We start from the raw sequence: 12,121 nt of genomic DNA on the forward strand, positions 1-12,121 counted from the left end.
ACTCTTGCTTTTCTGGATTCAGTGATCGGGTCATAACTCTCTGTATTGATAATCCACTCCTGAAGACCGACAGACACATGGCTAGGAAGGTAGCCATAACCAGACCTTCGCTACGGAGAACCTGTCTCCTTACCAGGTACCATGCTAATGACTGGTTGCAGTTAACCTTCTGTTGCTGCTGTATACTGTGGTGGTCTCAGATCCTTGAGTATATGCTCTAGGACCCCATGTGCACCCCTTGAGTAACTTCAGACCAGGCTTAGTGTGGTTAACCATTTTTACTAAAGTGCAACATGATGCACATAAACATGGCAGAATGTCCTTTCCTTATCTAACACTAAAAGTGGCTGCAAAGGCCTTGTGGGTGAAGTCCGTATCTGGCATGACTTGATGGGAGAATTTTATGACTTGGGTGTATTCCGAAGGCTCATGTTCATAGAGGGACTACATCTCTCAGCACGTATTGTCAGGTCTTTATCTCACTGACCCCTGCACCCACGAGACCCAGACCTCTGGACCCCAAAAGCCCACAAATGTAAGCCAGAAATCATAGCACAGTTAATGCCTTACCTCAATCTGGGCAGCCACATGGGTCTGGCTAATAGCATAGGCAACCTGCTTACAAGTACAGAGACTCTGACCCAGTGATGGTGAACCTTGGCACCTGAGATGTTTTGGAACTGTATTTCCCATGATGCTCATGCACTCTGCAGTGTAGCTGAGCATCATGGGAAATGTAGTTCCAAAACATCTGGGGTGCCAAGGTTTGCCACCACTGCTCTAACCCATTCCAGCTCTGTCCAAATAAAAAAAAATGGTTAAAGTTGGGCTTTAAAAGATCTAAACCTGTAATCTAATGTAGACGATCGTGTAGTGTGTGCTTGTGTATGTGTGTGTTTGTGTGCGAGTATGTATACTTGTGTGGTGTGTATGTAATGTGTGTGTGTGTGTGTGTGTGTGTATGTATATATAATTTATTATACACACAGTATCTTACAAAAGTGAGTGCACCCCTAACATTTTTGTAAATATTTTATTATATCTTTTCATGTGACAACGCTGAAGAAATTACACTTTGCTACAATGTAAAATAGTGAGTGTACAGCTTGTATAACAGTGTAAATAGCTCAACACACAGCCATTAATGTCTAAACCACTGGCAACAAAAGTACACTTTATATTTTGTGTGGACACTATTATTGCTTGTATTTTCTAGCACTGCCTTAACCCTCTTGAGCATGGAGTTCACCAGAGCTTCACAAGATGCCACTGGAGTCCTCTTCTACTCCTCCATGACGACATCACAGAGCTGATGGATGTTAGAGACCTTGGACTCCTCCAGATGCAGTTTTTTTTTTACTTTTTTTTTTTTTTTAATTTTCTTAACAAACCCAAAACAATACAGACGTACAACGTCTCAGCCAACATCTGGCTATTAACAGGGAAGGGACCCATGCAGGGGTCACAAGGTATGGTTACAGTATCAAGGATCATTAGACTATCTATGACTACCGTAGTATGGCAACAACATTATGCTGTCATGGCTGTCCCATGGGTGGACTCACAGTGAGCTAGCTCACCCAGAGTAACCCGCTAACCCTGGCTGGTCTATTAGGATGTTAAGGAGAGCCATTATATATCAGAGAGGTCACCTAATCAGTCTATCACCTTTACCTTCAGCTTCTTTAGCAAGGCAGTGGTCATCTTGGAGGTGTGTTTGGGGTCTTTATCATGTTGGAATACTGCCCTGCGGCCCAGTCTCCAAAGGGAGGGGGATCATGCTCCACTTCAGTATGCCACAGTACATGTTGACATTCATGGTTCACGCAATGAACTGTAGCTCCCCAGTGCCGGCAGTACTCGTGTAGCCCCAGACCATGACACTCCCACCACCATGCTTGACTGTAGACAAGACAAGTGTGTCTTTGTACGCCTTACCTGGTTGCTGCTAGACACCATCTGAACCAAATACAGTGCCTTGCGAAAGTATTCGGCCCCCTTGAACTTTTCAACCTTTTGCCACATTTCAGGCTTCAAACATAAAGATATAAAAAAAAATTTTTTTGTGAAGAATCACCAACAAGTGGCACACAATTGTGAAGTGGAGTGAAATCTATTGGATTTTTGAAACTTTTTTAACTAATAAAAAAATGAAAAGTGGGCCGTGCAAAATTATTCGGCCCCTTTACTTTCAGTGCAGCAAACCCAATCCAGAAGTTCAGCGAGGATCTCTGAATGATCCAATGTTGTCCTAAATGACTGATGGTGATAAATAGAATCCACCTGTGTGTAATCAAGTCTCTGTATAAATGCACCTGCTCTGTGATAGTCTCAGGGTTCTGTTGAAAGCGCAGAGAGCATCATGAAGACCAAGGAACACACCAGGCAGGTCCGTAATACTGTTGTGGAGAAGTTTAAAGCCGGATTTGGATACAAAAAGATTTCCCAAGCTTTAAGCATCCCAAGGAGCACTGTGCAAGCGATCTTGAGCCACTCCTTTGTTGCCTTGGCTGTGTGTTTTGGGTGGTTGTCATGCTTGAACACCTATCCACGACCTATTTTTAATGCCCTGGCTGAGGGAAGGAGGTGCTCACCCAAGATTTGATGGTACATGGCCCTGTCCATCATCCCTTTGATGCGGTGAAGTTGTCCTGTCCCCTTAGCGGAAACTGCCAAAGCATAATGTTTCCACCTCCATGTTTGATGGGGGGGGGGGGGGTGTTCTTGGGGTCATAAGCAGCATTCTTCCTCCTCCAAACACAACAAGTTAAGTTGATGCCAAAGAGCTTGATTTTGGTCTCATCTGATCACAACACTTTCACTCAGTTCTTCTCTGAATCATTCAGATGTTCATTGGCAAACTTCAGACAGGCCTGAACATGTGCTTTCTTGAGTAGGCGGACCATGCGGGCACTGCAGGAATTCAGTCCTTCATGGCGTAGTGTGTTACCAATTATTTTTTTGATGACTATGGTCCCAGCTGCCTTGAGATCATCGTCAAGATTCTCCCCTGTAGTTCTGGGCTGATTCCTCATCTTTCTCATGATCATTGAAACTCCACAAGGTGAGATCTTGCGTGGAGCCCCAGACCGAGGGAGCTTTGACAGTTATTATGTGTTTCTTCTGTTTGCAAATAATCGCACCAGCTGTTGTAACCCTCTCACCAGGCTGCTTGGCAGTGGTCTGGTCTTGTAGCTGATTCCGGCCTTGTGTAGGTCTCCAGTCTTGCACCTGACATCCTTGGATAGCTCTTTAGGCTTGGTCATGGTGGAGAGATTGGAATCTGATTGCTTTTGTGGACTGGTGTCTTTTTATACATGTAACAAGCTGAGATTAGGAGCACTCCCTTTTAAAAGTGTGCCTGATTTCAGCTCATTGCCTGTATAGAAGACACCTGGGAGCCAGAAATCTTGTTGATAGGGGATCAAATACTTATTTCAATTATTAAATTGCAAATCAATTGATAACTTTTTTGAAATGTGTTTTTCTGGACATTTTTGTTGTTTTTCAGTCTCACTGTTAAAATAAACCTACCATTATCAACTGCTTTTTATATATATATATATATATATATATATATATATATATATATATATATATATATATATAATATTTATATTGTAATGTGTGTGTATTTGAAATGTAAAGAGGACTGAAATAGTAATTGGACTTCATGATTCTAAAAAAGACCTGCTTTAAGGCTCTACCGCTGGTCCATCTGGCCTAGATCAAAGATATCATTGATAGTTTGGCATGCTGTGCCTGTAACCAAATGTTTTATTCTTCACTTCAGAAATCTCTTTAAATCCTGTCTGCGGGTGACTACTGTTGAGCTTTGTTTATGGCTAAATCCTTCCCAAGTACACGAATAATGTGTGCAAGCTGTGGTGCAGTACTAACCCCTTTTTTGTAGCCTGGGACTCTATGCTAAAGGAGATTTATGATTGATAATGTCTAATGCACATTCTGGCAGCAAGGCTTATTAGCCAGGAAGAAAGCGGTTTGCGAAGAGATGGACAGTTGTGTCCTATAGCATAAATCTGTGCTGAATGCAATTCAGTAAGGAGGATCTGATATGCACTTAGCTGATTTAAAGTGTTGCATCACATTCAAACATCTTGCAGTATTCCCCTTGTGTTTTCAGACCTGTGGGAGAAAAGAAAACTGGAGAACATCTGTCACCTAGCTGGAAAGGGCTGCAGGTTTAACCAAACCTAGAAGTGTTTTGGGCCTGACCCTGACCTGGCCTAAAGTCTTTCTAAGATGATGCTACTGCTGACGTGTGGTGACCTTTGCGTTTTCTGCAAGTTCGTCTATAAATAAGCTATAGTTTTTCCTGTGGATCTCCTTGGATTCTAGGTCCAGGTTGTACACAGGGCTGCTACTTCTGCCAAAGTCTAGGATAAACCTTGGTTTTCCCAGTTCTAAGCTCTGTATCCTGGCACTCAATTGTCAAATACCAGACCCTCAGTGGGCAGCTCAGCCTCTGACATTGTAAAGTGGGGCTTAGAGGCATGAGGAATGGCACTTGATCTCAATTTGGGCACAAGATAACCTTAGGTCTCATGTATTGCATGGGCCTAGGACCACAGTAATTCCACTGAAACTCAGATCAGTTTGGAGACCTAAACCTGGTGCATGGGCAGAATAGGTGCTATGTACTGTAAATAGCCTAGGCCTAGAATCCAAGGGGCTCCTAAAAGATACCTTTTGAAGAGAGAAATGTGGAGACCCCTTTTGTTGACCTTCCCCTCCTTTAAAATGCAAGTTTCATGGCTCTGCGTAGCTTCAGGACTTCTGAGTCACACAGCAAGAAAAGCATGCAGCAAGTGTGATTTTTCCCTATTGCTGTAGTTTCACCCGGTCGGTGACTCAAAAGCTACCAAAGCCAAACCATCATCATGGCAGACAGGCACCTCGCATTTTCAGAAGAGAGCTTAGTATAGAAACTTTTTGCAATTTCTTTGATATGCTTCTTTTAAACCAAGGAATGTGCCAGAGTTTTTATTTATTACTTGCACACAAAATGTAAACTGGTGACAAATATTGACTGCCCTGGTTTCATCATTTTAATGGCTTCTGGTCCTCCGATAGCGGGTAATAGGATCAGAGAAAAATGCATCATTCAACTTGTCTGCTTTAATCGCACCCACCCCAGGTAAATGTGTCAATTAATCTCCTCCTATATAAATGTGAAAGGTCTGTGTGTGAACAATGACTGTTGCAACCAAAAGTCATTAATTAAGCATTGTGTTTCTCTGAACTGATAGATTAACAGTGTTCTAGAACAGCCTTATTCAACCAGGGTGCTTTCCAGTTCATTTAGGGGTGCCTTTATCAAAATGCCTTTAAAAATTGCTCAAAAATGCATATAAGCCAGCAGGTGGATTAAGGCGGATTTTTAGTGCATGTTTTCATTGTGCACTATTACCTTTCTTGATGGGTGGCCTACGTGTGTGAATGTTGCTGTTATGTAAAACTATTTGACTTTTTTTTTTCTCATTTTAGACTGGGGTGCTTTGTGCAGCATTTTAAAGGTGTGCTTTGACTTAAAACGTTGAGGAACGCTAGTTTAGATTAAATAACTGAACTGCCCTGCTGCATATTTGCTCTACTACTGTTTTCTGTATTGAGAACCTTTTTTTTTTTTTTTTTTTTTTTAATGCTCTGACCAGAAGGTTTAAAGCAGACAATGTCTGTCCAAAATACTGCATACTAGCCATTGTATATGATACAATTCCATGCATTACATCACCAAAATAGAAAGCACAAATTTTGTTACTCCAAATAAATATATATATATATATATATATATATTTTTTTTTTTTTGACTTTTCTGCTGTCAGTGGGGGAATCCCACTGTCAGCTGAAACAACCAAGCCTAAAAGTATCAGTTTCATGTATCGTGCAAATGCTTAGTATCAGTACTGGTGCAACCCTATATGTGTGTGTGTGTGTGTGTATATATATATATATATATATATATATATATATATATATATTTTGCCCATGGAAACAGAATTCTGAAAAATATTTCCTAGCATTCCCCTGCTTGTAGCTGCCTTCCTTTTTAATTTGTCAAAAAGGCATCCCCAGTTATGTCCTGTGCTAGAAATGTTATGTTTGAGTCTTACAGAGGCTTAACTAGAACCTTCAGGGCCCTGGTGCAAGAAACCATGAAGAGCCCCCTTGATCCCCTCCTTTCAAGGCCCTTCCCTCCAAGCCAGGTGGCGGAATGCTAGAGCCCCGGTGGCAAGTGCGACCTTTGTGACCCTGGTACCTATGGTGTCAGTGTGTTTTTTTTTTTTTTTTTTTTAACTTGATTTTATGTTTATTTTTTACAATTTTAGGAGCCGTTGAAGATGCCTTGTTGAAATATGAGGGGTCTAAACAGACATCTTATGTTTCACCTTTGAGACAGATTTCCATTCATTCACAAACTGCAGCATAGAAAACATAGTTTCATATGCTTCAGTTATGAATGGACAGAGTCAGTGATCAGTACTGATAACTGGCTGTCCATTTGGTAAAGGAAGCAGTGAGTCTGTAAAGGTCATATTTACTGGCCCCTTCCCTGCTCTCCATCCGGACACATCCTCTGCAGCAGATGGCAGGAGAGGGGAGGGGGGAAGCTTGCAGAGCTGCAGAGGGACAAGGATGAAGCAGGAGAGCAAACTGGGGCAGCAGGACCTGGATAGGAGGGGTGGCATGTAGAGCAACAGATCCCTTCCATTTTCCTCCTGCAGCTGCTGAATGCCTGCAGGAGGGAGAGGAAGAGAAGCAGTCTTTTCCGTAGCTGCAGGGGTAAAGCAGAGGGGATGGGTTTCTCTATATGCTGTCCCTACTGACCTACCTATCTGTGTGAATGGGGGGGGGGCTGCACAAGCCCCCTGAAGCGTGGGGCAAGGTTGCAATTTGAGATCTCTGTAGTTACATCCCTGTGTTGAGATGTCTACAAAGTGCTGTACATTTAAATTAATGTAGAGGGGGTGCTTTACATTTAAACGGATGCTGAAATGTGTTTATTATTGTAACACTCAACCTTTTTATAGCCGCAAAGATCGCTGGTCATTGGGGTATTACAATAAGGGCCTGTGTTGATGCGGTTTTGTTGGTGGCAGAGTTGATTCTCTCTCTATACAGGCTGATGCACCTGAAGGCCCAACTGTAGGCAGCTAAAAAATGATTCCTTGCTTTGGGGCTGCACTTGTACTGCAAGGGTTAATTGCTTGTTTAGGTAGGGGATCAAAAAGATTTACTTACCAATCCTCTGCTCCTTCCCGCAGCGAGACTAGTTCCGTCAGCCTCTTCTTTGCCACGCTCTTGCAGTCTAGGATTGACCAAAGTGGGTTCTATAGCTGTGTTGGACATGTTAATGCCAAGGGATGGTTCACCACTGTCTAGGGGGAATGAATGATTAAGTAAATAAAAGTAAAACAATGTGTCTAATTAAATGGATGAATTGCTCATACAGTTGAATTTGTGTGTATGGTAATCAGATGTACTGGTGATGATTGGTCACTATAAGGGTTATTGCACTTTGCACCCATTACAAGAGCTCTTTGTATTGTCTGACATAAAAAGCGTCAGTATTGGGCTCATTCATTAAGGAGAGAGCAGTGTGCATGCAATAATTCATAGTAACAGTGAGAACGTGCATTTCACAATGGTTCAGGTGCTTTACTGAAGTTTGTACATCGTTGTTGCTCTGTGAATATGTTTTAAAAATGTTTACAAGGTCTGTTCTAGTTCATTTTAATCAATGATGCCCTTAGGGATCAATAATGTGTTGCAGTAAAAGCTTTTTATTCAATGTATAATAATGCAGCTGGAAATCCTCTTTCCTCATCTGTTTCCACTAGTACCAGATTAATGTATAGATGGCCAGAGACTTTGATTTATGCTGGTCCTACAAGTGAAGCTTTTTTGTTTTTGTTTTTCCCCCCCTGTCAGGCACATGAAAGAAATCACAGAATTACAAGTACAGCAGAGGAGAGAGATAGAAGCTCTTTACGTCAGGCTGGGCAAGCCTCTTCCTCCTAATGTGGGATTCCTACACGCGGCGCCACCAAGTGGCCGTCGACGCAGGGTCAGCAAGAATAAACTGAAAAGTGGAAAGTTACTTAATCCTTTGGTTCAGCAGCTGAAAAACGGGGCAAGTAGGTTGATGCATTTTGTTTTTTTCCTTCTGTATACCTAACATGATCCCCTATAGGGGAAGGCTTTACCTTTAACGTATAATTCCACTTTCGAGTATCCAAATACTGAAATGTTTTCAGGAACACAATTTCTTTTATTAAGTGTCCATTTTCCTTTGTGTCTTTCGCTTCCCCTACTTGTCCACTTTTTGCCCATCAAAGTAAAATTTTTCTTTGGAAAATGCATTTAAAGGGAGTGGTGGTGTGTGTGTTTTTGTTTTTTTTGCACCACCACTCTTCTGGCGTGTACATCGTGTTCATGACTCCCTCACCTTATTTCTCACAACTAGTACAGCACTACCTTGTTGCGTGTGCCAACACTCTGTGAAGCGATGCAGAGTTCTTTTCTAAACAAATGCTTTTACTATCCTTGCTAATGCCAGACCTATTTAGATTTTGAAGTCATAACCTATTATTAATTGTGTCTCAGTTTATGACTGCTAATATACGTATAAGCTTATCTTCCGAACCAGATATCCAGAGTAATTTTCCTTTGCCCATTCTGCTTTGAAATCTTTTCAGGACAGCATGAGTTATGCTCTGATTTTTTTTTTTTTTTTTTCATTTTTAATTCATCTACATATGCATTACTGTTAGAGGCATGGTGACCTACAAGGAGTAAGTGCTGACAGAAAGAGATGAGATGTACCTTTTTTTAAAATGTATTGGGGTTATGTTCTGCTACTATTCGAGTGCTTAATGCTGAACCCAGGGGGGAAAAGAAAATAATCTACCTACTTGGCTTTAATGTTGAGCCAACATTCTGTAAATACTTAGTCGCTGACCTGGAGCAGGTAAACAGGCCAAGAAGTCTAACTTCACTGGCTGCATACTCATTGCAGCACACTGACTCACAAATTATTAGGACAAACAGCCAGGCAACTAGTATTTTGAGAAGATGATTAGCAGAGCAGGCTTTGATCCTTCGGACAGGTGTCCTTTTTAGTGACTTTAGAGTCCATTGGTGAAAATAAAAACTGCATGGGTTGAAAAATCCATCTACTCATGGAGGTGTTCCATCCAGAAGTTGGGAGTGTGACTGTCTTCCAGCCCATAATTACATTGTTAGAAAAAAAATTAAATCAAGTATTCAGATAAGGAGTTTGACCTCCCTCTGACTTTGCTAGCTGCATGCTTTCTCTGGATGAGAAAACATTAAGAGCAGATTCACTTTTGATCTAATTTTATTTTTTGTGTGAGTCATCTACTTCCATGCTGCCTTTGCCTTGTCGTAATTCCAAATAAGATCATAAAGAAAAAAATACATTGGCACCTTGTTCGTAGTTCTCCTTCATAAAGCAAGATCATGATTACTGGGCATTTGCAGACATAGTATCTCCATTTTACCTTTTCTAATGTGGTCCATCATAATTTCAGACAATATAAACAGTCCCATTAAGATGACTTGCAAGGATGGACCGATACCAGTTTTTTTAAGACCGAGTACAAGTACTGGTGCCTTTTCCCAAGTACTTGCCGACGCCAATTAGCGATACTTATTTTGCCCTTGGATGCATTTTATTTTTTACACACAATTCCCAACTCACCTGCCTCATCCCTGGTGGTGTAGCGGTAGAGCACTTGCCACAGCTTCTGCTGTCTGGATGTTGCATCTCAAATTGCCACGTCCTTCTGCGTCTCCCTCCGTAATGGCGGCGGTTAGACTGGGTTCACAAATGTGCAGTCTGGTTTTGACAGTGGGATTTCAGCCCCCTCCAGTGCGACTTTGTTTATCGGTTCAGGTATGAATTGTCAAAGTGTATGAAAATAGAAATCACATGAACTGTGCTCAAAATTGTATCGGACTCTTTTCAAAAACTTGCTGCGGCTGGCCTGCACATATGTGAACTGGTTCCATTGAAAAGGTTGCAGGTTCGCATGTCATGCAAATCAGATGCGGCTCAAAACGCATCCAATTCACATATATGTGAACCGGGTGAAGATATTGGTTTTAGTATCGAAGCATTTTTCATGAGTAGAAATATTCATGCAAATGCTTTGTATCAGCATCACGCTACTTGCATTGTGTTTATACTGCATATTTCCAAAATCCTATAGTTGAGGCTCAATTCACAAAGCTAGCATACCCATTTTGTCTAAAAAGGAGTTATTTTCAAATGCAAATATTTAAAAATGACAGTCACTTGGCTTAAAAATAAACTTTGTAGTCCTGTGTTAAAGTTTTGTGACTTTAGCCTTTGGGACCATATTTTAAAGCGTCAACCAACATCAGTGAGGGTATATAGCACCATGTTTTCTTTTTCACCTTTCTTTTCTTTAAAAAATAAAAAACAGATAAATAAATTGAAAATTTAGAGAGGTTTTTAACAGGCAAAATTGGATGGCTAAAGAATCTAAGATATAAAGTAAAAGGATGAAAATGAATATAAATTTTACAGGAGACAGTAGTGTATTTAAGGAGAGACTCCACCGTTAACCTGCCTGCTGAGTTCTCTGTTGGTGCCATTAGGGAATACCTGGGGCTTCAGGGTATGTTGGAGCATGTGATTCACACATGTATACATGTGAGGAAGGGGTGAGAGAGTCACTAATCCTTTGTAAACAAAAGAGGCGCCTGTAAGTACAGAATTACAAACTAATATCCTCACAGGGGTTAAAAACAGGTACAGGATCTGCAGTGAATGAAGGCATGTCATATATTCATAAAACAGGTTGTCCGGCATAGGAGGGGTACCCAGTGTGTTAAGGTAACTCCAGCAATGTCAGTGTGTGGCCGCGGAAAATCCCAGGGTAGCCTGCAGATGGACGTCCTGCGACTTTGGAGACGCTAATCACGGTGACACTGACAGTTTGGCCTTATCTATTTTTTAAGCAATTATCTATTCTTTTTTTCCCTTTTGTCATATTTATTTTTACTTTTCCTTGGTATAGGATACCTCTTTTATTCAATTTTATCATATGTTGTTTTTTTATTATCTTCTACCCAATATATATATATCTCCTGTGAGAACATTTGTACTATCTCCTCTTCCTACTCCCACCCATAGCCCCACCCACAGCCCGCCCACTGGCTATAAGTAGCCATACCTAAGCAAACCCGTAGTCATTGGCTTGATGAAGGTACCAATCAGAAGTTTCCGAAACGTGTCCCGTTTTGATGACTACTTCCTGTTTCCGACTTGCGTTCCACGCTGGTTGTTGTCCCCTTTTGCTGATGTCACTTCCGGGATCTTTTGCTTCTCACTGATCCGGACAGCATGATTGTTCCATTAGTGTCTCCAGAGCCCTTGGACGACCATCTGCAGGCTACCCTGGGATTTTCTGCTACCACACACTGACATTGCTGGGATTACCTTAACACAATGGGGACCCTTCCTATGCCGGACCACCTGTTTTATGAATATATGACATGCCTTCGTTCACTGCAGATCCTGTAAGTGTTTTTAACCCTTGTGGGTATATTAAAAGTTTGTAATTCTGCACTTAGAGGCGCCTCTTTTGTTTTTCTTTGTCTCATAGAGTTTGCTCCTCTCTGCGAGTGCTGCCCTGATTGCTGAAGGACTTATATACACATTGGATCATCCTAATGTTTTTATGTAGACATTCTTTATATAGACATTTTTTAGATAGACATTTTCTGCCTGGTCCTCTCACTCAGAGCATCCTTACAATACTTTTAACTAATCCTATGTATGCGTGGATAATTCTAAAACAGAACTAGGACTCCTGGCTTTGGAAGATGAATGACGTAGTGGAGGTGTGTGGCAAAGTTCCATGCGTTTTGCCCATTCTTCTTTGCAAAATAGCTCACGTTTTTTTCAGATTGGTTGGAGAGCATCTGTGAACAGCAATTTTCAAGTCTTGCCACAGATTCTCAATTATATTTAGGTCAGGACTTTAACTGGGCCATTCTAACACATGAATGTGCTTTTGATCTAAACCATACTTTTTAAATGTAGAAA

General features: G+C 41.3%; 1 protein-coding gene across 1 annotated transcript in view; it reads left to right on the plus strand.

Moving 5' to 3' along the window:
* WNK2 (WNK lysine deficient protein kinase 2) overlaps positions 1–12,121 on the plus strand; it is a 312,190-nt gene that overhangs the window by 267,807 nt on the left and 32,262 nt on the right. The window contains exon 21 of the mRNA XM_077452096.1: positions 7,954–8,159. Within this exon, the coding sequence (XP_077308222.1) occupies positions 7,954–8,159 (206 nt within the window). The remainder of the gene's footprint in view (positions 1–7,953; positions 8,160–12,121) is intronic.

This window comes from Lithobates pipiens, unplaced genomic scaffold (genome assembly GCF_037356315.1).
Source record: "Lithobates pipiens isolate NorthernLeopardFrog02 unplaced genomic scaffold, aLitPip1_a1.2 Scaffold_23, whole genome shotgun sequence".
NCBI classification, from domain to species: Eukaryota; Metazoa; Chordata; class Amphibia; order Anura; family Ranidae; genus Lithobates; species Lithobates pipiens.